Source organism: Fragaria vesca, linkage group LG4 (genome assembly GCF_000184155.1).
Source record: "Fragaria vesca subsp. vesca linkage group LG4, FraVesHawaii_1.0, whole genome shotgun sequence".
Classification (NCBI taxonomy): domain Eukaryota; kingdom Viridiplantae; phylum Streptophyta; class Magnoliopsida; order Rosales; family Rosaceae; genus Fragaria; species Fragaria vesca.
In genome coordinates, this window is record NC_020494.1 from 16,344,989 (window position 1) to 16,369,456 (window position 24,468).

A 24,468-nucleotide genomic window follows, 5' to 3' on the forward strand; every position below is an offset into this window, starting at 1 on the left:
TATATATATATATATATATATATATATATATATATATTGGAAGGTTAGAACTCAGAAGATTAATAGAATATATAACTAGGGATGTGAAATTTACACTCCTTAAATTGTAATCTTCACTCTCACTTTCTATTTTTAGTCATCATTTGCATAAAAAGACAAAAGTTAAGTCACTAAGGACAAAATTTAAGTTACCAAAATAAAAATAAGAGCGTGGATTACAATTTGAGAAGTGTGGATTTCACTTCCCTATAACTGATGCTTTCAATTTATTTGCTAGCTTCAAACTAAGTCCATAATGGAGGATGCCCTTGGGCCTGGGGCAAATCATGGCTGGATAGGGACCAATTCCCCCACTGCCTGTCTACCGGACCCATGGATGGAAGAAGTTTGAAATCTGCTCTCTCCATTTCTTTGCTTTCCTTTCATCTCATGCACCTTCTATTCAATAAAAACCATGGTTCCTTTCAAGCAGATCATAAAATATACTTGTACTGTATCATGAAATTGTTCGTAGTATTTGAAAGATAATGAGAGGCATCTTTGTCCAAATTAGTAGGCTCCATACCCATCCAGTTGGTAATAATTGATCTACAGTACTAGTATGAACCAGTTCTGATCGAATTCTTGGAATCATCGGAGAATGCAAGAGCAAGCTAGAGCTAGAGCTAGAGACATGTATTATTTTGGAGAAGCTAGCTAACACAGTATAGGCTGCAGCCACATACGTACGTACTGTATGTATATACTCTCAGTCTCAGAGAAAGATAAGCAACTTATTTGCTAGGCCTAGGCGCGCAGTAGGTTGTATGATGGCACTGGAAGATAGAGACCAAAAGTATCAATAAATGTAAAGGAGCCCAGAAAATGAGAGTTAGACTTTCGGGTTGAGAGAGATAGAGAGACAAGCTAACTGTGGGCATTCATTCTTTCATGCACAGCCAGCTAGATTGCCTGGTCGTTAGTACTGTATATATCTACATGATCATCAAGATGCATTCAGCATTCGCACTTCACTAATTTCCTTCACATGTTTTTTCCTATTCATGTTTTCCTACATTTATGTGTATCGATTTATAGATCATTCTCTTGTACTAGTGATTAGTTAATGCCCATATCTCCTGTAATGAGTCTTGGATCGGAGCATATGAGACCAGAAACATTAGCAACATATATCCAGCCATGTAGATTTGTCTATCTGCTGTCTGGTTTTATTTAATGTTGGATCCAAAATAACTAATTAACACCCTGCAGTACTATGCGACTAGCAATTCAATCTAGCATATGAGCTGGAGCCCTTAACAGACCACGAGAGTAATTTGTTGCCGGTGAACATGCATTTTTCCGATAACGGCCGGGTTAGGCTAGCTAGAGCTTAATATCTCGCTGATTTACGGATATCTCTATTTCATTCGTACCTACAAATTATAATAATGTTGCAGCTCATCATCTAGGCTCTAGCTAAGTATGCATACGAGATGTGATTGGGGAACTTTTTTAGAACACCATGAATTCAACCGGGAAATGCTAACGGGCTGCTGGAAATCATTCATTATAGTAGGACAACCATTCCCAGTGCCCAACGGTCTTAACCTCATACTGAATTAAAGAGGGAATTGAAGAGCTTGCTGCAGCAGGACGTGAGAAGTTTTGTCCGCTACAATTCTTCAAAATCACAATCAACCAAAAACCATAAGATCACAAGGCAAGTCCTTCCATATCTTCATTCATTATTTCTTGCACTGCTTCTGTAAAATGCCCCCCCCCCCCCCCCACCATTGTCATTTATTGGATTTGGACCAACAAGGTCTACATTTTATTTCTTTACAAAAAGAAAAATTGCATCTAATAGATTTATCTTGTTACGTGGAAGCGGCCGACGGGCCTCACGAGTTCCACACACATGGGTCCAATAATGCAGATACTCCCCTACTTTAGCCATCCGGTGGAGAAACATGTATAGGGTTTTACACAAAATGCCTCGACTTTAGTGTGTGTGGTATCATTCCTTATAACCCAAAGATGACTCTTTCACGTTTATGATGTGGGATTCCCAATGGCTTATATCTAAGCCACACTTTTCTAATAATCTCCACCTGATGTGATTCGAGCCATCTCTAACTGTCTCATGATCCAAATTTCAATAGCTCAACCTCGATCACAACCATCTGCATATTGTGATCCCAATCTAAATGGGAGCTCCACCAAATTGCAACTCGATCGTATTAGACACAAAATCCCAAACGTCACTTGGGCTCTGATACCACTTGTTACGCAAAAGCGGCCGACGGGTCTTGAGGGTCCCACACACACAGGTCCAGAAATGTCGATACTGTCCCCAGTTTAGCCACCCGAATGCGAAACGGGTATGAAGTTTTAACACAAAAAACCTCGACATTAATATATGTAGTACCATTCCTTATAACCCAAAGATGACTTTCACGTTTCTGATATGAGATTCCAAATGACTCATATCTACGCCACACTTTTCCAATATATCTAGTATTGGATTACAAATTGCAATTTATAGATTTGTTGCATTGTAGGAGAAGGTCATTTCTCAAAGAAAAAATTGTCTAAAATACAAAGAGGACCTCACATATAGTGTGCAAAATTAATATACTCATATAGAAATGAATTAAATTATTATTAAATTTGAATAAATAAATAAAAACAAAATTAATTCACTGAAGCGCGCACCCATGACGTGAAAAACCGAGCCGCGAGCGGTCCTTGTCAAACTCAAACAAAAATCCCTGTTGCATAAGATTCCCTATCACCGAAAAGCCTGACCCGGAATCAACGGGCTGGATCGCCAAGCACTCGACCCGATCCATCGTCTCAATGAAATAGTTCCTCGGCGGCGGCGCGAAAACCGAGCCCCCAACAAGCGCGAAACTAAGCCTCGGCAATCTCGCCCTCCCTAAACCCGACACGTTGACACAGAGATCGAAGCCCGGAGTCGGCTCGGCTGGGCTAGCCACCTGCTTCAAACTCCGTTTAAACGCCGTTAGAATCAAACGGTACGCCTGCTCAGGCAAGAACGTCAACGTCGTCCCAGAGTCGATCACGGTGCCGCCGTCACCGTTCTTGTCGAGGGCCCAAACGGAGCTGCGAACCGGGAGTTTAACGCCGTTAACGGAGACGGACTTGATCCCGATGTAGTAGAAAGTAGGGGAGAGAGGGTTGAGCAGCAAGCGCGTGTAGCTCAGCTTCGAAACGACGTCGGATTTGGGGACTCCGATTCTCAGGTAGCTCGTCGGCGGCGGCGAGAGCGTGTAGTCCAGCAGGCAATACGAGAATGTGTTTCCGAACCGGCGACCGAGCTGCGACGCGAACGAGATTGGGCCTCTACCCAGGCCCATGACTCCCTGGGCCCCGCCGAAGTTCGGCCCGGTTAAGCTCGGACCCGAGACATCAAACCCGCACCCGAATGCTAAATCCGAGAGCTTCGCCGGGGCGCCGGAGCTGGTGTTGAGAGTGGTGGCTTCTCGGGAGAAGAATCCGGCGGTGGTGGAGCCGTCGGAGTAGGAGTAGGAGTAGCGGCAGGGGCTGTGGAGTCCGGTATGGTTGCACGGGTTCGGGTCGGGTCCGGGGACGAGGGAGCAGGCGGAGTCGTAGCAGTGGAAGGGGGAGAATGTGGAGGAGTGGCGGGCGAGAAAAGCGGAGCCGGGGAGGCGGCGGGAGCAGGATTTGCAGGCGGAGCAGCGGAGCCAGACGAGGTCGCTGCCGGTGTCGGCGACGAGGAGGAGGGGCTGGGGAGGGGAGCCAAGGCGGAGGTGGACGAAGTACTGGCCGGAGCCGGTGGATGCGCCGGAGACGACGGGGGAGGCGGCAGAGCGGCGGCGGCGGCGGGAGTGGAGGAGAGAGAGGCGGAGGGAGTCGGAAGAGAGGGCTTGGGTGGGGGTAGGGGAGGGGTGAATGTGGAGGAGGGGGAGTTGGAGGTAGGGCTGGGAGTTGCAGAGAGTTGTGAAGAGGAAGAAGAAGAAGAAAGAGAGTTGGGAGAGTGATGAGACCATTTTTGACTTTTGAGTGAGAGAGTGAGAGTGAGACTGGGGAGTGTGACGCGTTTAAAGGTCGTGTACCGTTAATGTGTATTTTCTTTTGTGTACGTGTACATGTAACATGTGTATTTGTATTTCTTTACGGTGAGATACATGTTTGGGCTTTTGGGCCTTGACAATGAGGAAGTGGTTTGGGCTTTAGAAGATGGAAATGGATTATGAATGGATGATTTGGATCACCGTAAAGCATCAACACAAGATAGAAGAGTCAAGTCGCTCGTCTTGCCCCGTGCAGTTTCCTTCCTGATTTTCTTGTCCTGAACTTCATAGGTGCTGCCTGGACTTCATCTCCGTTTTCTGTTTTCCCTTAATTTCTCTTCCCCATCATTTCCTTCCTGACCGGAATAATCAAATTGGTCTAAGTTTCGAAACTCATTGTACTCTTCGTTTATGGCCTGCAGTCTCAGTACACCCATCATTGTTTTTACCGATTGTCAAATTTACATTTGTGTTGAACTTGCTGAAATCTAATGAATATAGTCCCAATTTTGGATGCAAAAATAAATATGAGTGTGGACTGTGGAGAGAGATCTATGAGGTATACTGGTATAGGTAGCAGCAGTGCATGTGAGATAGTGCACGGACAAAGTTCAATCTCTCTGTATTTCCATGCATGATGCTACGTTAACGACAAGGATTGATCATGAGCTGGGTCTGGGTTTTGATTATTTCATGGACTAAAAAATGGGTACCCGAACTGGAGCGATCTGCACAATTACAATTACTATTGTTTGTACGTGCATGTTTGGTGTTGTCGATCATTGTGTATTTCACTATTTCATGTGTTTAATTAATTAACTGAATGTACAGAGATTAGATTAAAATCATGATAGATTAATTCATTCACCCCTAAATAAGCTCAATTAAGCCAGTGGCACATGCACGTCTGTAGGATATTGTGTATGAAATTAACCTTAATGGATCCTTGACTGCCTTTTATACGAGGAAGCTAGCTAGACTAGATTGCATATTGAGTAGTATATAGGATCTTTGTCTCCAATGCACGAGTTTATATTCTTGTAAACTTAATTTGCTCTTATGTCGATCTTAGTTAGCCAATTAGTCCTATAACGAGCTAGTTTACACTTGTTAATTAACTATCTTCTCCATGTTTTAAACCTATTAATTAATTTGGAATTTATATACATGAAGTTGGTTATAGCTTAATTGTCTTGTATTGGGAAATGAACATCATGATGACGATCATATCCACACCAAGATAGCAATTGCAGGGATGCAAAAAAGATGGAGACAGAACCAAAACATGAACACAACAAAGAGCAATCATGCAGGATTTTATCTGGTGCAATCTATATATTTTAGAAAAATAGTAATGTGTATAGTAAATCTGCCAGTAATTCTACACTACTTGACCTTTTTAAGTACTTCAATGCAGGATTCATTTATATGATTGCATATATGACATATGCAAATTAAAACCCCCTGATTTGTGTGATTTTGTGGCGATGACTTGTATTTTAGCGGGTTATGATATTTTCCTTATCGATTTGAACTCTATGCATGGGTTACCAGCTTAATTATACTACATGAGGCATATGAAACCAAACCACAATCTTAATTGAGAATTGAATATAGATCTTATTTCCAATTTTCCATGAGTATCGGCTCAAAATAAAGAAACTCGTCCATCATTTTGTTTGGGAGAAATTAACAGGTTACATGTAAAGGCTAGGTCGGATCAGATCAGAAGTGGACGTCCGCAACTACGCTAAAGTGCGCACGCTGGCTCAAACAACTCTACCAACACCGATTGCATCGTTGATCTTGCTTGTTTCAAACTAGACCTCCATCTTGAGCTTCTTCTCGCCGACAGACTCTCATCTTCTTCTTTTTTTTTGATAGGAAAGGAATATAATTAGATAGAGGTGCCTCTAACGCACTAAATGTTCACAACATCAAAGGTAAGGGTTGAAGACACCTATGGGGGAACACACTCCTCCCACAGGTTCATATTATCAACCATGTGACCAAGATTGGCCAAAGCATTAGTCACGAAATTGGTTTATCTAAAGACATGCTTGAATTTAACAAACTCAAAGGAACTACTCAAAGCCTTAATATCTTGAACAAGCTTAAGTAGCTTCCAAGGAGGACTTGAAACTCCATTCACAGAATCAATCACCAGCTTAGAATCGCCTTCAACTTCAATTTTGGCAAGGCCTTGATTCTTCGTGTACGTAAGGCAATCGCTTTCGCAACTGGAACAGTGGTGGTGCCAAGGTTGAAGCATGCTGCAGCAAGGCCTTGATTCTTCCATTCACAGAATCAATCACCAGCTTAGAATCGCCTTCAACTTCAATTTTGGCAAGGCCTTGATTCTTTGTGTACGTAAAGCAATCGCTTTCGCAACTGGAACAGTGGTGCTGCCAAGGTTGAAACATGCTGCAGCAAGGCCTTGATTCTTCATTCACAAAATCAATCACCAGCTTAGGATCGCCTTCAACTTCAATTTTGGCAAGGCCTTGATTCTTCGTGTATTGCGTAAGGCAATCGCTTCCGCAACTGGAACAGTGGTGGTGCCAAGGTTGAAGCATGCTGCAGCAAGAGATTTTCTGGTTTCTGTTCTTACAATGAAACCTCCAACTGCAGAGTTACTTCGAACTGAGCCATCAAAATTAATTTTGACTCTGTCATAAGATAGCGGAAACCATCTAATATCCATTTTATTTCCTTGGGCCATTGGATGAGCATTAGTTAGGCAAGAAGTATTTTGAAGATGGCTAGTCACTACAGCCATTGTGGCTCTAATGCTTGGGGTTTTGCCCCTAAATATCATTTCATTGCTTGCTTTCCAAATCTGCCAACAAGACAAAATTAGCTTTTCAAAAATGTTACCATCAAAATGGTTATCTAGAAACCAGTCATGTAACACCTTAAAGAAACAAGCTTCCCAGCATATAGGAGGTTTAAGATTCATTCTCTCCCAAACCTCTTTGGTAAACCTGCAATTGTTAAATAATAAGTTGTTCTTTAGTTAATCAGTACTTGATTAATTAGAGAACAACTTATTATTTAACAGCAATAACCAAAAAGGTGATCAAGTGTTTCATTATCCTCATTACAGAAAACACAAGAATTGTCTTGTATTACTCCAAATCGTGACAAACGGTCCCTAGTTTTTAGTCTACCCCTTGATAATAACCAACCAAAGAATTTTATTTTTGGTTGGAGGTTCGAAGACCAGAGCTTCTTAATCAGCCTAATACGGCTATGTTCATGAGTATCTTGGAGTAGCATCCAAGTTGCTGATTTAACTGTGAACTTGCCATGAGGAGCAGGGCCCCAGATAAAGTTATCTTCCAGCTGATTAACCGACAGACTCTCATCAGAGACGAGTTCCGAAATTCTTCAAGTTTTTATTGTTTTCCAGTGCCGGACCTTCTTCGATCATCTTGGCCTTCACCTTGATGATAACGGTGTCGACGATGCCATTAGCCTTTGAGGAGGGATAAAGAGCTGTCATATGCAGCTGTCGGAGTTGTTTTGAGCCTACGTCCGCACTTTAACATATATAGTTGCAGACATATGCTATTTAATATAGTTGTAGACGTCCGCTATTGATCGGCCCTCGCTACATACATACTCATCATGTAATTACCTAATCTGTCAATTTCATCGAAAGAGAGTGCCATAATTATATGCAATGAGAAACATTTGTCAATTTTCTCTTTAGCTAGATTGCATTATCCATTAATCCATGTTCAGCTGTCCGGAAACAATTTCACGTGTGACCATATAGTCGAGGGAAATTTGATCACACTAAAATTTCTTTGATAGTTACTTCAGTGAGTTCAGTCATTACAGAGGAAGCTAGGTCAATAAGTCACGGGCAATCCAAAATGATCATTAGTCCTCAAGCTTTAGTAACATGGTTAAATGGTTTCTGCCGGTAGTATTTCGTATAGCCTAAACGACTAGCAATTAAGCAAACAAGCTCTTCAAGCTCTTCAAATTCAGAAGGGTACGCTTCCACAGTGACACTGCGTTTGAAGCTTTAAAGTTGTGGTGGACGTTGTGTTCATCGATGATATGATGAATATGTACAAGAATAGAATCGAAATTTAAACGGTAATTAGTTTTTTTTTTTTTTTCTAAACCGTTCTAATTTCTCATGTCGAGAGAGAAAAGGAGTAAGGGACATATGGTAGCCAGTCAAAGTTCAAAGCAGGTACTCAATCAAAAAAAAGAAGGTCCAAAGCAGGTAGCGTTGGATTCCATGGCAATAAAGCTTGAGCTATAGCTAGTTATGCAAGCAAGCAAGCTACCTCTTTTAAGTTTGTACAAAGAACCTCTAGCTTCTCTAGCACCACTGTTACATACATCTTCATCATATAATTACCTCCCTCTCTTCCTTCTTTTTTCTCTATCACTTTCTTTGATCTAGGGCACTCGTAGCCTGGCTTGCTAGCGAGCTATATATGCATAATGCATCTGTAATAAGTTCTGACCAGACTTTGAACACAACCACAGCCACTGATATATTATCTATATCAGTATGTACGTCCCTCTCCCTCTCCCTCTCTCACTCATACATTCTGAAAAGGAATGGCTATAGGTTTCTAGCAAGGACTGGTCGCTATCCATTCCATCTCCCACCTGCACTCACCCATGTGATGTGTCACCACTCACCTCCCAAATCACTGTGCATCTTCAAGAGTAGGAGTACTACTAGTGAACTGAGGAAGATGGAGTCGTCTTCATATCTCTGATCTGAGTCGTCGGCTCTCCACTGTTCACCTTTTGTCTTAACAAGTAACAAGAACAAGTTAACACAGGACCACCACCGCACTACTCAGGTGACCTAACTAAGTTAGTGTCTCTATCTCTGTGTGGTTAATTTTCGATATCAGTACTGTACCCTAAACACTGTACATCCCTTTTCTTTTATTAACTCTCAGGAGTACTCTAGCTTAGCTTGAGCTTCTTGCATTTCCAAAAAGACCGACATATATGTCGCAACAGTAACCCTTCACCTTACCGGATCGATCTTCTTCTTGTCTTCGTTTCCAAATCATAGCTCAAATAATATATCCGAGGTGCTAGCAGCTAGTTGAGAGCGAAAGATCCACATCGATATGTATCCTCTTCTTGGCAACATGACTAGCACTCATGATGAAAGCTCATCATCACAGCCTCATCATCCTCACCACGACTACAACTCATCTTATTTTCAAGATCACGACGGAGTAGTGCTGAGCTACTTGCTTTCGCAGCAGCTCGACACTGATTCATCTCAGTCTGCTGACATCAGCGTCGCGGCTTCAAACCAAGGGCTAATAATGGAGGAGGAGAAGATTCAGAGCTCGAAGAAGAAAAGAAAGGCGGCGGCGGCACCAAGGAAGAGAAGCAGTGGGAAGAAGGACCGGCACAGCAAGATCTACACGGCTCAGGGCCCGAGAGATCGGAGGATGAGGCTGTCGGTTCAGATCGCCCGCAAGTTCTTTGATCTTCAAGACATGCTTGGTTTCGACAAGGCCAGCAAGACCATCGACTGGCTCTTCACAAAGTCCAGGTCTGCCATCAACGAACTGAAGCAACAGTTAGTCTTGCGGACTTGCAGTACTATTAACTCCCTCTCTACTTCTGCTGAGAGCAATGAAGTTGTATCTCAGACAATGCAGGATCTTAAGAGTGACTCTTCCATCGGCAGAATGATCAATCCCAGGAAGAACATTAGAAGATATAGGGTTGGGAAGGGGTCGAGGGACCAGGCGAGAGCAAGGGCGAGAGAAAGAACAAGGCAGAAGCTAAGGATCAGATTAAGCTGCCAAGCTAATCACGATGAGGCAAACCCTAAGGATCTAGGGTTGTTATGCTTGGGGGAGGAAGCTGAGAAACACACCAATCACGAGTTGATTGAACAAGGTCGAACGAATTCCATGATGAGGAACAATGCTGATGATCACAAAACTCTCATGGGAAGATCAATTAGTGCTAGAAGCAGGGCACGTTTCGAGGATGATGGTTGTGAATTTCCGGGTTTTACTGGGAATTGGGGTAACAAGATGCAGTCTATTCATCCCCGCAAGATGACAAGGAACGTGACCGAGTCATTTACAGGTAACAACCTGCTACAAGTAGAAAACCCTAGTACACCAATTATGGGCTTAACCTCCAAATATCAAGAGCCTAGCAGTACTACTACTTCACGTCTCTCTTTCAGTAGTTCAAATTCTCAAGAGCAGAGCTATTCTGGTACTTATTCGAACTCTTGCCCCATTAATTTCATGCCCAACCAAGACCATAACCCTAATCCAATCTTCATTGCCACCTTAATTTCTCCGGACCAAAACCCAGGCCAGTTCCTCAAGTTTAACTGAGACCGGTCAATTCAAATATATATAAATCTTAATCAAGAAGCTTTTTTCACTGCAGTGCAGCGTTTGTATTATGAAGTGGGACAGTTACTATCTTTGAAAGTGTATGCATGAAGGAAAAGAGCTAAATTATGTTTTCAGTAGTATTGCAGTTTGCTTCATTCAAATTCTATTTGAGCCTTTTGATAATTAAATTTGAAGATTTTGTAATGTTGATATGCTATCTTGAATATAAAAATTGGGTGATGTGGATATATAGTGTCAGCTAGTATGATCTTACTATCATATTATTCAAGCTTCGATCATGTTTAATTAGATCAAGAGTAGCAAAGTGGCACAAAATGACAGTTGAAAATCAAGAAAACTACTAGGAACAATATTGTGCTACCTAATAAATCACTAGCTTAACTTCTTCACTGTTGGCAACTTAACACTGAAGTTCCTACCGTAGCAGTAGATGTTACATATTATTAGATGAGAACTACAAATCACATGCATAACGATGAGTGTCTGATCGGCTCGGATGGTATTCATAACAATATTGATCTTCCTCATCATGAGCGCGCTGAAGCAATGATTGTTAAGGGCCACCTAGCTGGCAATCAGCTTGTTCCGGGTATAGAAAAACAACATAATTGGTTGTATATATCATCTCCCTGTATTGTTCATAAATTTTAGTTCTAGTTGTTTACAAGTTGCATATATATCACTAATTATGTTTCTGTATAGCTTGTAAGACAGCGTATGTATATGGCTTCATGCATGATAAAATTTCCATTTCCTACATGGTTTGCTTACTTACTCATACCAAGTTGATTAGTAAGATGCTGAACACTTCAAGATGGTGATTTCATTATATACATCGTTATTGGATTTCGCTGTGCAGCAAGAAAAATGTGGTTAATTCATACCTCCGCCGTTCTTAACTGGATGTTTACTGCCAAACTGCTTCCTGGTGTTTCTTATCTGAAGTGTTAATCAAATTGCCAAACCATGCTTTATATCTTTTGTTTGCGTGAAATTTCTGAATCAGCTGTCAAGATATATAGCTGAGATTTACCTTTATTATTATGGATCATGCTACACAGTCCTTGCTGATGAAGTTTTCAGCTATCACTATGACGTTTCAGTTCTTAAAATAGCTTGGTAGTTGCAATTTGCGGCTTTTGAATTATGTATTTATAAATGCAGATATCTTGTCTACTTTGTTAGTTGAATAATTTTGCTCCCTTTACTTGTGAGTTGTGATAGCCTAGCTAGCCAGTAATCTTACTCCTTTATATGTGTGATGAAACTTATATCTCTAAATGTAATTCCTACTTTTGAATAGCTAGTTCAATTATTCTCTCACCTCAACTATAATGAGTAAAATCATCTAGCCGGTCGTCTAGGTTATTTTCTGTGATGAATTCTTCACACTCATATTTAAAACAGGATTATGTTTTGCAGCTTTTGCCACCGTATATTATTAGTTACAAATTAGAGGTTAATTATCATCCTAGAATTAGAATTGTCGCATCCACTTTATACACCAATGTAAAAACAATTAATGTTTTTTTTGTCCAAGGACTATAATCGTTTGTGGTCGATCAATTTAATCTTTCCAATATTTTTTCCCACCCAGTGCGAGCATGCATATTACTACAACAGTTAACAGTTCATTAGAATTAGCAGAAGAAACATTATTGACATTGGAAAATGAACAGCAAGCCGCAAATATTGAGATTGATGCAGAGGTAGAGTACTGGATCTGGTAGCCAAAAGCTCAATGACAACTCTGGTCTCAGCCTCTCGCTCAGTGCAGGTAAGGCTGCAGAGCAAGTCCTTACAAGTCTTGGTTATCCATCCTCGGTTATATATTTATACTGTTACTAAAGTATAATATGCACTTTCACTTCTAATTATTCGATCCCAGTGAGACAAAAGTGAGGCTGTTAAAGAGGGCCGGGGTAAACTACTACAAGCTTGTATGAACGATTTCTAAAGAAAATACTAACAGCATGAGAAAACGTTATTAATCCAGCCAAATTAACTATTTGAAGTTTTGAACCATGGATTAACATCAAGAACCACAATCATATGAGGATTACTAATTAGATAGATCACTTCCAACTCAAAAAGAGATAGAACAACTATATAATAGGTAGATTACTACTGACCTAGAACGCCTGCATAATTGCATTGTTCGATATCTCTGTATTAACTGGGCCGGCGATCAATCTATGTCTCCACATCGCCGCCCTCAAAGAAAGACAACGCCAAAAACCAAGCAATAGCAGCTCAAAAAACGTACAGATTTGGTTTACAACTGTTGATCAGTTACACTACTACTGGAACTTTTTGTATGAGAAGATAGTGTATATGTTGCAGCTGCACTACTACTTCTGTGAAGTTTACACTTTACTGCAAAAGTCGAGAGAGAGAGAGCTAAAGAGAGAGAGCCCTTAACACTCTCTTTTCTTGTGTAGGTATGCTTCATTATTTAAAGCCGTGTATCGAGATCTTTCTCTTCTTTCAGTGTAGGATTTGTCTGTCTGAAATTGATCAGTTGCGTGATCTTATGGCAGTGTTAGGTTTGGTTAACCTCTAGCCATACATTCATGTAGATAGCTAAGCTAGATCAGATGTAGGCTGTACGTACGTATTTGTATTTTCCAATAAAAATTATAGCTGTCGCAGTATACTTAGCTAGCAATAGTATATCACTGTTGAATGAGCTTTAGTAGCAAGTAAAATAGCGAAATTGAAACTTCGGAGCCATGCATTGTTATAATACTCGCTGTAATTTTGCGGAAAATAGTTGCGTCCGAAATAGTATGTACGTGTGCGTTCGTATTTGTTCTTATTTACACACTTTGATCAATGTAAAAATTAATCTTAACCGTTTAAAAGTTGAAAACCAATAAAGATCACATATGCAAAAAATCAATGTACACAAACGTTTGCTCAGCCGAATGAATCAAACAAACTAACGGCTGATCATGAGACACCATTATATTTACATCTGATCTAGCTTAGCTATCTAGACTTTATGATCAGTCACTATTAGATTTACATTTAAAGGTTGAAAACAAAACAACTCAACTTAAAAATAATTCTCTCAACCTTTAGATTTATATCCAATGGTGACTAACCATGAATCTCTTAGTTGATCAATTACTGACCAGGTGAATACTACTGGATCATGAAATTGCTAACTTTTACCAAAACTGTCCATTTGTTTAATGTAATCGGCTAAACAAACGATTTATGTTTACATTGATTTTTGGCAGAGGTGATCTTTATTGGTTAATTTAACTTTTGAACGGTTAAGATTATGATTTACATTGACTAAAATGTGTAAATAAGAGCGAGTCCAGACGCACACGTACATACTAGTCTGAATGCAAGGTTTGCCTCACATAATTAATGAACTAATCCAAATTACTCTAACTTAACTCCGGCCATTTAGTATTTCAAAACACTAAAGAACTTAATCCTGTAAACTAATTGTAAAAGAGAAATAGTTGTCCATAAGTTTCCTAGCTAAATGGTTTTTTACTTCATTAATTAACAAGGAACTGGCAAACAGCATAAGATCTGATACAGCTATCAAGTAGCAACACTGCAACACGCTACTACAAAGTGACAGTTATGAATATATGGATACAGTGTGACTGGCTAGCTATGTCTTTCTCCATCTCTGTACTCTTTGAGATAGTGAGAACCAATTACTGTGGCAGAGACCAACCATATATTACTGTGGTAGTACTCTGTTCTTGCACCAAGCATGATTGTGTTTCTTGTGTTTTGTCAACTTGGCTCTGGTTTATAGCACAATTGCTTTTGTCATTAAGGCCCGACGAGAAGAGCACACAGAGCAGACCTTTCTGTATATATGTGAGCAGCAGCACAGTCATTTTTCTTTTTACGACGATCGATCCAGAACTGCTGCTACGTGATTATAGATGAGCTGGTGCTCTGATCTCCGCCGGAGGGCTCATGCATGCACAAAGCTAAGAGGCTATGAACGATTGGTTTACTTTTGCAGACTCTCAGGCACTTTCAAGTTCAGAGAAAAGCACCAAACTTTATTCGTTTATTTGCTCTGCGTCATTTTAAGTTAAATTAGTTACTAATTACATGGATTATGGAGCATCTTGTATGATGATTGCATATCCCTCGATCAACATGTGAGCTTTTGGATTGATAATGCATACGTATTTATTGATGTTTGCCCAATATGTAACAATGCATATGCTGTAGTGTATGGACTTTTCTGCTATACATGTGTATATCATACATCAAGTCGTGAACCGTCCGATCGTCTTGAATTTTAAATTACTAAACGATCGGACAATTCACGGCTTAATATATGTTATACACATATGTATAGCAGCCAAACCCGTAATGTAGTTGTGATAACCAAACTCTTTTGGGGTATAGAACATCAACCACATGTTGATGTTTTCCGAACCAGGTAAAATATGCAAATATACAAGAGAAGAAAACCAAGTAAACCGTGAAGATGGGGATTGCATATTGATAGTGATTAGTGACATCCGAATACATGACAACTCCAACATGTTCTCTATTTTAGAGATTTCATGATGCCCCAAATCCTTGTAGGCATCTCCGTATGTCAGCTCTCTCTTTCGACCCAATAATATCATGATATTTCCCCACGCCACATTATGATCATCAGTGTGCGCTTGGTATGAGCACTATTATCGTCAAAAGAGTAACGGCTCAAGTCTTTGATAGAGATTACTAAACTAGTAATCTTCGACACAGAGTGCACGATTTAAATTCACGACTAACTTATTAGCATCTAATTTCCAATGTCCACGCCAATTCCTTCACAAACCCATAAAACCTTGTTCATTACCCTCCCTCTTCCTCTTTTTCCCATCTCCAAATGTCTTCAAATGAATATTTACAGATCACGAACCGGGTTCCTTGATCAATCAAGACAAATAAATTTTCAGTGAAACTTTCCCTCCATTTTTGTGCCTTTAGTGGGCTTAGTATTTCCGGCAATTGCAATGGTTTCTTTATCTCTTCATGTTCAAAAACACAAATTTTTTCTATCTTCAACTTAAACGGAGATGGAATCATAAATTTGCCATCTGCCAATTTCGGGGACAAGGGGGATCATCAGGGTTGGGGTCTGTCCAGATTGTCAACACTCAACAGAGAGCATATCGATAACATCATTATAATCAATTTATGTGTAATTTGTTCAACTAATTATCTTTATATCACATTATGAAAAAATTTTCATTATCTGATCAAAGACTACTATACATTAACAAGTTGAAACAGCTCACTACAACAAAGAAAGGAAGCCAGCGGTGATCTAACACCATATCATTTTGATTATTTTAACATGATTCTGTACAACAGAGAATACCCTCTTTAGTCATTAACTCGTACACTCTTTTAAACTAAGAAGAGAACATGAAAATTGTTCATGCATTCAGGCAATATCATAAGTGGAATTCACACCTATAGCTTTACAAGCCAACTGCAAAGGGAATGATTTCATGACTTCTCGTGAACCAGAAGTTCTCTTCCCTCATTCAGAAACAATCATAATAGCTAGAAGCGTCTCACTTTGACTGCAGCGCCATTGTGCCTGCTTGAAGAAACAGAATTCTGAGACCAAGATGAAGGCTTGACTCGCCCAGCAAGTAAGCTAGATGCTGCTGCAGCACTTATTTTCCTTCTCTTAGATTCCAGTTCCAAGGCTTTCTTAGAAGTCCCAGATGACCCAGGAAAGATTGATGAAGCATTGATCAAAGCTCGCTTATCCTTCCTATTTCTGTCAAACTTGGTAGAGAACTTCACCCGTGATGCAGTTGCAGTATCCTCTTCTGCCGCTGGAAGCAGTCGTATATGGAGGCCCATTTTCCTTGAAGCAGCCTCTTCTTCAGCGACTCTTTTCTTTTGAGACTGAAACAATACAAATAATATAATGAGTCGGCCCTTTTTATCCAATACCAGATTCAATACTAAGTTCAGTTCATCCTCTACAAAGAGGCAGAAAAAATTCCATTCCATCAAAATAAATCAAATTTTTGTGTTTTGATCCTGGTAATAAATAACTTACCGAAAAACCTAAAATGCTAAGGGAATGCGGACTGTGCAGAATGAAAAACTAGTTACCTCTTCACTGTCTCTATCTTGTTATACAAACCTAAAGTCTGACAACTTTTCTTTCAACAAAAAACAAAGGAAAAAAATATGGTCTCAGTGACATACTCTAAGTTTGCCCCTGAGAGCCTTGTTAAGGGCATAATCATCTGAATGCCTGTCATCAGAAATTCTTTGCAAGCGGACAAGCACTGGTTCAGCTTCTTTCTTCTTTTGCAGATCCTCTTCTTGATGTTCAAGACGGTAAAATGGATCTGCGAGCATACCTTTTTCTGTAGAGAAAAAAAAATAGTTAGAATAATGCATAAATATTCCCAAACTCACTGTTTATTCCATTTCGCCCCTCTTTAATTCCAATGAGTCGGCCAATCTATTTCAACATAGCATCAAAATCCAGAAATGTAAAACCAACCTTCTTCTGCAGGAAGTGCAAAGGTTTCTGCATCCTCAATGTCAAAATCCTCAGTCTTTTGTTGAGCCCCACTAATAATCACATACTGGCAATTCTTCGGATCTGTCTGAATAACAATCTCCTGTTTGCAGCATGCAGCCTTCATGGAAAAGCTCCATATCTGCAGAGTAAAAGACAATAATCATCATTAAAAACATGAATTCCATTATATAGGGGAGCGCACAATGCAATTTCTATCAGCTTAATTCAAAAAGGATGGAATACTCAGAACAATCAGTATTAGTTGAAAAACATACCTTTGTTGAATAATAGTTTCCCACTTGCTTTTTTTCAGCATTGAACCGAACACCCTTTGCAATCATAGAATTGCACCCACCGCACCATATATTATAAGGCATCTCAAACCTGAAATGAAAATAATTATCAGAAGTCTTCAGAATTTCCCCACTTTGAAGTTGAACCACATGTCCCTAATCATTCAATCAAAATTCACACAAACAAAAAATGCAGACACTTCAAGCGGACTACTATATCTCTTACAATAGTTTGTAATTCGGTAAACAATACAAAAAGTAAAACAAGCGTATGACCATACCCCGTAGGAATTACCTAAGAGAGCAAACTACCAGATAGAATTAATCCCTCCAGAATATAGCATATAGCCCATGAAGATGATTGACAGTTAAAATGAATTCCCTAGTATAGTGATACATCATCAGTGATACTAAGCTCTCTGTCATATTGATAGCTGAATTTGCATATACAGAAAATGATGTTGTGGTTCTTTACAGAAGACTTTAACATCGCAAAACACCTACACATCAATATTATCCCTATGCAAGCTTTTAGTAGGAATAACAGTATGTTACAATTCAAGAAAAGGACTCGACCTCCTTCATTAGCAATTATGTAAGTCAGTCAGTTGGCCACAATAGAAACCTCCCTTACGAGACAAAGACATGAGACATATCTTAACACCAGCCACGTAACTAAAAAAATAAGCCCGATATGTTACCTGATGACCAAAATTCCCTGATCCAGTTTCCGTGCTCTCTCCCTCAGAGCATGTTGACCATTGAACTTGTTCAAAGAGCCCTGCACACATTACCACCGCGACGATCAGTACACAATTTACCAATCCTGTCACAATACAAAACAGAAACAGAACCAGCTAGTTCCAAGCTTACCTGATTCGGGGTCCATTCCGGAGGATAATAAAAGTTGTCGGCTCTAGCAGCTGCAAGTGTAGACTGCAGAAAATCGAAACAAACACAGGTTCAGCAGATTACTCAAATCCAATCATATATCAACAAACACATTCCAGGCCACTACTTCATATCAACATGAACAATTCCATATACTTTCTTTACATCAACAAAAAACAACACCAAAATCTTGACTCTTGATATTGAAATTACTCATCTCCAAAATAAAAAAAGAATCTTTGGGCTCAATTAGCCACCTAGGATCTTGGAAAAATCGACCCATTACAATCCAGAGTTAGACAAATTGAATTGACGCAAAACCCCCAAAAGAACAACACATCAGGAAACCCTAGTTTTACAAATTGAACAGAACAAGATAAACGTAATCAAAATGGAGAAAGAGAAGAGAGCGTACCATTTTGTGTGGGTTGAATTATCGGATCAAAGGTTTAGGGTTTCTGATTAGAAGAGAGTGTTTGGATTTGAATCGTCGTATTTGATTGAAGCTGTGGTTTCAGCTCTTTCCGTGTTTTTGTTGGACAACGAAGACGGTGGCGCTATTTGTTCCCGCGATCTAATGGGCCTTGGGCCTTTATCCTTTCTTTTATTTAACGAATAGTGTAGTAGGCTGGGCTCATCTAAAAGGAGGCCCAACCTAAGTTTTTTTTTGGGTAATTTGTTAAGCAGGGATTTGAAAGCAGTGAAGCAACTAGCTAGGTCGGTTGACAAAGAGCTAGGAATCATTTGCATTGGACAACGAGGAAGGTTCGAATATGAGTGTCATATATTGGTGTGAGGCATACGTTTTTGGCATCAATCCTAGTAGAGGATTCAAAGCACCAAAGGTTTACTTGAATCAACATAAATAGATTCGGTTGGATTACATTTATCACATTATTTCGTAGAAATGCCTTGTTATAACTTGGAATGGAACCGATGTTTTGTAAGAAGGCCTTACTATTTTGAAACCTAATATCAGTTCAAAGTTCGACATGCTTTCACAAACGAGAGAAAAAGTCACCAAACTCAGAGAACCGTACCCTTCCTAATCCCGTATCTGCAAATCAGAGCAGTCGCCCTGTCTAGGAACAGCCATGATATTATAACTCGAGCATGCAGCAAGACAAACCCCAAGCTCACCTTACCTTCCAGATATGACATACAAAACATCGACCAGACACAACTACAGAGCATCACAGTAAACTACTCGATCATCGCATGCCAGCTGCTTAATTATTTCTTAGTATTCTACTCGATCCTTAGCTTCTTTCTCTTTTTGTTTGGTGCAAGTTAGCATGGTGCGTGGTAGCACCGACCTACAACTATACAATTCTAGTTAGCCTAATCAATCTCTTCAAAGAAACAAAAGCGTTTACACTAACCCAACCCTAACTTTATATTGATATATATGGTTTTAGCTTAGCTTAGCTTAGCAATGACAGTACGTATCACTATGCCTTGCCGTCACAGCTACTCATGTTAATTTGTTTTCTTAGTTATATATCGATCACTTTAGGGTTTAGAAATAGAAATATCGCCACCAAAGTCGTAAAAGTAATTTATATAACTCATGGTAATAATAATGCATGCACTGAAGATTAACCAAAAGAAAACACAGAAAGATCGAGTAGTATCAATTAATTCACCCTTTTCATCATGAAAATAACAATCATACTGTCGACCATGTACAAGCTCAATCAATCACAATATTCATACATTTCTTCATCTGCATTATAGTTTTCTGGAAAAAACAAAAAGAGCTGTAGTAGCTAGTGGAAGAAAAAGAAGAAAAAAACATATACCCATATATAGGTTTCAATAAATGGTCCACTAACATTCATATTATCTTTCCTGTTGCTTTGACTTCATCGATCACCTGAGAAAGGACTCAACGATGGTGCAATGGGTTAGGACCAGTGGGAACTCGCCGCTTTTCGACACCATAACGTGGATCGATCTCATCGGAATTATCTGCAGGCTGCGTGTGATGATCCTTTGAAGGCCTTCTTTGGTGGTGTTGCTTGCGGCGATTTACGAAGGGGGTGAAGTCGAACTTGCTCGCTAGAACTTTTCTGCTCATTGCCAGACTAGGGCGACGACGATGAAGATGATGATGGTGTTGGGAGATTTGTTTGTGGATGTTACTGATCGTCTTGGAGTTGTAGCATTCATACTGAAGGAAGAAGAAGATGAGGACGGAGAGGCAGAGAATGGTGATCAGAACTAGAAGGTGATGATGATATCGAGGGATTCTGAAGGCCATGGTGAAATATTAGGAGGAGGAGAAAGATGAGAAGGGGAAGCATGGATCGATCGACGAGTTAAATGAGAGAATGAACCAACCTAATGGAGGAAAATCTCCAAGATTATTTGCCAGCTGCCTGTAATGGACTAATTTACGATGATATATATTGTGTATATATGTATATGTAGGAGACAATAAGAATTTTGATCGAGGAGAGAAGAGTTGAAGAAATGTATATGTAGCTTTCATGGGAGACTTGCTAGCTACTATATATCTTTTTATGCTAAATTTTATGTTGGGAGACAGGGAAAAAAGAGAGGGAGGTAGACCCCTTTGCCTTTTACCAGTTAAAGTTCCTTGGAAATAAAGGAAGAAAAAAGCTAGGGTTATAATAATTTCCATTGTCAAACCCTTCATTATTTGTCTTTGATTTTGATGCATATGGGGAATTAGACAGGATTTATGTGTTAATCCATCTCTAATAAGGGTAGGAAGTGAAACTACACATGGATTAATTGAGTGATTTGCAACTAATCAGGTAAAGAGTGGGGAAGTTGCAATCTACATTATCTACTGGCAAAGCAATCTAGGAAGAACTGTTTGGTTAAAGTGAGGGACAAAACACATCAATCTTTTTTATGAAACTGCTCGAAGAATATGATGAAAGAAATAGAAAAGAAAATACTGTGTCATCAATTGCCTTAAATGTGACATGGTGAAAAGGACAGTGAGGAACTTAATTAGGGTAACACTTCACACTTGGTTTGTGAACTTCATTTAGAAAATACTAGAGCATCGATCTAAATCAAGGGACATGATTCATTACAAACATGATTGCATATTTGTATGCAATATTCTTCACTGTTTATATTACTGATTTGCAACAGATTAGGTACATATATAATATAGATACAAAGTTGATTTTGTAAAGTAGAACACATTTTTAGTGTAGTTTAGACAAGCTTAAATATTATTTGAAAATGATTATCTTATCTCAAATCTCGTTTTATCTAAATCCCGTTCATTTCTCATTGTAAATGTCAGAAGATGTTTTAAGTTTGGTAGGAGTAGGACAATCTCCATGTGAATGTTATGTGCAGAATGAGTTGTAAGAGCGAGCAATGCAAGATAAATGTGTCACCTAAATAGCCCAACATGATCAAGAGCAGTAACATATGAGTTGTCACACTTCCCAGATTATCCCCGAGACTGTTCTCTTCTCTTTCTCTCTCAATCCCAATCTCACAGAAAGGTAGAGACCAAACCACCCAGCAGCTTGACCCAAGTTGACCAAATGGCGCTGCTTACCTTCTGCCCAGTCCTCTCTTCTTCCTCTGTCCTAAGCCGCACAACACCCAACCTAGTCCACGCGACAAGAACACAAACCAGAACACGATCAGGAACCAAAGCTGTGACCTTGGCTGCTTCGTCCGAGGATTCTGACAAGTCAACAAAGCTGGTCACTTTCTTGGGGAAAGGTGGGTCCGGGAAGACCACCTCTGCCGTTTTCGCTGCCCAGGTATTTCAGTTGAATCTACATTGTATGTTACATATGACCTGCTAAAGACTGTGCATCAGTTTTGCTGTTTCTGACTTGTGTCTGATCCCCGAGGTTACAACAAAGAAAAATGTGATACCCAAATTAAGATTGATAGCATTGGTTTGAGATTATGATATTGAGCAAGTGTTAATCATACGCATTTCCATTTCAAAAGTTAGATTTCAGAATAGATTATAGCAGTTCCATGGTTTATCAAGAAGAATAAACCATACAGTTTGTGAAAGATTAGTAATTTACTCTATTTTCAAAGCCATTATGTTCCAATTTCAGAATAGATCGATAGCTGTGCTTGGGTTATATCTTTCACAATCAAGAAGAATAATCCACACCAAGATTCGTCATTTCTGCTCTATTAATGCCATTATTTTCTGATTTAAGCTTCAAAGTTTGAGTCTTTCATTGAATTGTTTTAAGGCAGCTTAAGTTTGTTCCTGTTACAATTTTAGCTGATTATATACTTGTGGCATTAAATATAGAATGATCTAGTATTTCAGGTTTTCTTTAAGCAATGGAACTTGAAGCATAGAATTGTAGTTTGTATCTTGTTCAGTTTGCGCCCTTTACTTATTTCTTCAAATGATGAATTTTCAGCATTATGCAATGGCTGGGTTTAGCACATGTTTGGTGATACATACACAAGATCCCACTGCTGAGTTTCTTTTAAGCTGCAAAATTGGAACCTCTCCTGTTCTGTGCAGTGAAAACCTTTCGGCTCTTAGGTTTGAAACCACCAGAGTGTGTTCTCCAAATTTCTTTTTCTCCTTATCTTTCCCCTTTAAGAATATACAATGTATGTAATGTTGTTGCAAAAGTCGCCATATACATAAATTGATGTAATTATTGGTAATGTAGATGCTTCTAGGACCTCTGAAGCAGCTAAAGCAAGCAGATGCTCGACTTAATATGACACAAGGAGTTCTTGAAGGGGTAGGTAGGTGACATCATATAATGGTTTAGCTGCAGTTAAGTGTGTCATCTGCTGCGGTCCTTTATGATGCACTTTTCTTTTCAATTGAGCAGATTTTTGGAGAAGAGCTTGGCGTGCTTCCTGGGATGGATCCTATTTTTTCCGCATTAGCACTGGAGAGTCTTGTGGGATTCTTTGGGAATGTGGCTCAGAGAAATCACAATAAAGATAAATTTGACATAATTGTGTACGATGGTATGAGCTCTGAGGAAATGCTAAGGATGATAAGTGCAGCTGGTAAAGCAAGGTCAAGCATATTTTCTCTCTCACACTCAAAGAATTTTCAGCGATGTTATTATTTATGAATTGAGATCGAGTTGCATGACTATGCACAGGTTGTACTTGAAATATCTACGGAACGTGGCTGACAAAACAGATTTTGGGAGGATGGCTGGTCCTTCACTTCTTAGACTTGTGGATGAAGCCATGAGTCTAACCAACAGTACAAATCTTTTCAATGGGAATAGGAGTGCAGACATATGGAATAGTGTTGAAAAAATGTTGGAGGTGAGTACCCCTTCCCCTATTTCCTATTACCACCATATTTATGTAAATCCATCAAGATTCTACCTAGGTAATTTGTGGTGCAGAGAGGGTCGTCTGCTTTCTCAGAACCTCAGAAATTTGGCTGCTTCCTAGTTTTGGACCCAAACAATCCAGCATCTATTAGTTCAGCATTACGATATTGGGGTTGTACAATCCAAGCTGGTGGACAGATTTCTGGAGCATTTGCTACCGCATCACCAAATTTGAATACAGAATCAGAGGAAGAACTCAAGAATAAATTTTCACCCTTGCCTTTTGCTTTCATTCCACATATCTCTCGAAGTTCCCTGCCTCTGGACTGGGTTGCAATCACGCAAAACACTGTCGGTGAAAGCGCACGAAATCTTCTTTCTACAACAGCAAGTGGCAGCAGTAGTCTAATGTCCTCAGTAACGTTTGATGCAGCCAGAAAGTCAGTAATCCTTTTCATGCCAGGTTTTGACAAGTCAGAGATCAAGCTATATCAGGTATGATTGTACCTAAGCATTTAGTTCTACTGCTCATTCGCTTGCCTTATTTTGTTTTCAGTTTTCTCTTCTTGTTGCAGTTGCGTTGAGTTATCATGCCTTTTTGTTAATCTTTCGACAATGCATAGTCTTACGCGACTTTAGTATGACACTGAACGTGTAAACCTTTGATAAATGCAGTATAGGGGAGGATCCGAGTTATTAGTAGAAGCCGGGGATCAAAGACGTGTAATTTATCTGCCTCCTAAAATTCAAGGGAAGGTTGGTGGTGCCAAGTTCATAGACAGAAGTCTTGTAATCACAATGAGATAGTGTAGTTAATCAAATTTTGGTAACTCAACCTATTCATAATCACTTTTGTATCTCTGAGAGGAATTAGGCAATTTGACATGTTAACGCAGTTAAGCTATACACTGATATCATTATATTCAATAAAGGTAGTTCTCAATTTACGGCAAGTTTTTGTCGGAAAAAGAAAATTTACAGCAAGTTTCTCTTTTCCTATCAAGGTATAATTAGCATGTGTTGTGT

General features: G+C 39.6%; 4 protein-coding genes across 4 annotated transcripts; 2 read left to right on the top strand and 2 right to left on the bottom strand.

The window, feature by feature from the left end:
- Positions 1–2,627: 2,627 nt before the first annotated feature.
- On the bottom strand, positions 2,628–4,016 carry LOC101314562 (aspartic proteinase nepenthesin-1-like). The gene has a single exon (XM_004298260.1). The coding sequence runs from the start codon at positions 4,014–4,016 to the stop codon at positions 2,682–2,684; it is 1,335 nt and encodes a 444-aa protein (XP_004298308.1). The 3' UTR covers positions 2,628–2,681.
- Positions 4,017–9,014: 4,998 nt separating this feature from the next.
- Positions 9,015–10,402, top strand: LOC101314849. Its single transcript, XM_004298261.1, has one exon. It carries the CDS (start codon positions 9,158–9,160, stop codon positions 10,400–10,402), a length of 1,245 nt encoding a protein of 414 aa, XP_004298309.1. The 5' UTR covers positions 9,015–9,157.
- A 5,315-nt stretch (positions 10,403–15,717) lies between these two features.
- LOC101307685 (coiled-coil domain-containing protein 130-like) lies at positions 15,718–18,658 on the bottom strand. The gene is made up of 7 exons (XM_004297099.1): positions 18,567–18,658; positions 18,134–18,196; positions 17,962–18,041; positions 17,243–17,351; positions 16,947–17,106; positions 16,643–16,806; positions 15,718–16,333 (listed from the first exon to the last, which is right to left on the bottom strand). The coding sequence occupies exons 1-7, from the start codon at positions 18,567–18,569 to the stop codon at positions 15,980–15,982; spliced, it is 933 nt and encodes a 310-aa protein (XP_004297147.1). The 5' UTR covers positions 18,570–18,658; the 3' UTR covers positions 15,718–15,979.
- A 3,032-nt stretch (positions 18,659–21,690) lies between these two features.
- LOC101315144 (uncharacterized protein At1g26090, chloroplastic-like) lies at positions 21,691–24,249 on the top strand. Its single transcript, XM_004298262.1, has 7 exons — positions 21,691–21,915; positions 22,549–22,692; positions 22,810–22,884; positions 22,978–23,171; positions 23,260–23,431; positions 23,515–23,937; positions 24,118–24,249. The coding sequence occupies exons 1-7, from the start codon at positions 21,691–21,693 to the stop codon at positions 24,247–24,249; spliced, it is 1,365 nt and encodes a 454-aa protein (XP_004298310.1).
- Positions 24,250–24,468: the final 219 nt, after the last annotated feature.

Excerpts from the sequence above, each read along its gene's own strand:
- LOC101314562 (XM_004298260.1), bottom strand. The coding sequence starts at position 4,016 with ATGGTCTCATCACTCTCCCAACTCTCTTTCTTCTTCTTCTTCCTCTTC.
- LOC101315144 (XM_004298262.1), top strand. The coding sequence starts at position 21,691 with ATGGCGCTGCTTACCTTCTGCCCAGTCCTCTCTTCTTCCTCTGTCCTA. Across the intron at positions 21,916-22,548 it reads CTGCCGTTTTCGCTGCCCAG|CATTATGCAATGGCTGGGTT; the intron begins GTATTTCAGTTG and ends ATGAATTTTCAG. Across the intron at positions 22,885-22,977 it reads CACAAGGAGTTCTTGAAGGG|ATTTTTGGAGAAGAGCTTGG; the intron begins GTAGGTAGGTGA and ends TCAATTGAGCAG.
- LOC101314849 (XM_004298261.1), top strand. The coding sequence starts at position 9,158 with ATGTATCCTCTTCTTGGCAACATGACTAGCACTCATGATGAAAGCTCA.
- LOC101307685 (XM_004297099.1), bottom strand. Across the intron at positions 17,352-17,961 it reads CAGGGAATTTTGGTCATCAG|GTTTGAGATGCCTTATAATA; the intron begins GTAACATATCGG and ends TTTTCATTTCAG. Across the intron at positions 17,107-17,242 it reads GAAACTATTATTCAACAAAG|ATATGGAGCTTTTCCATGAA; the intron begins GTATGTTTTTCA and ends TTTACTCTGCAG.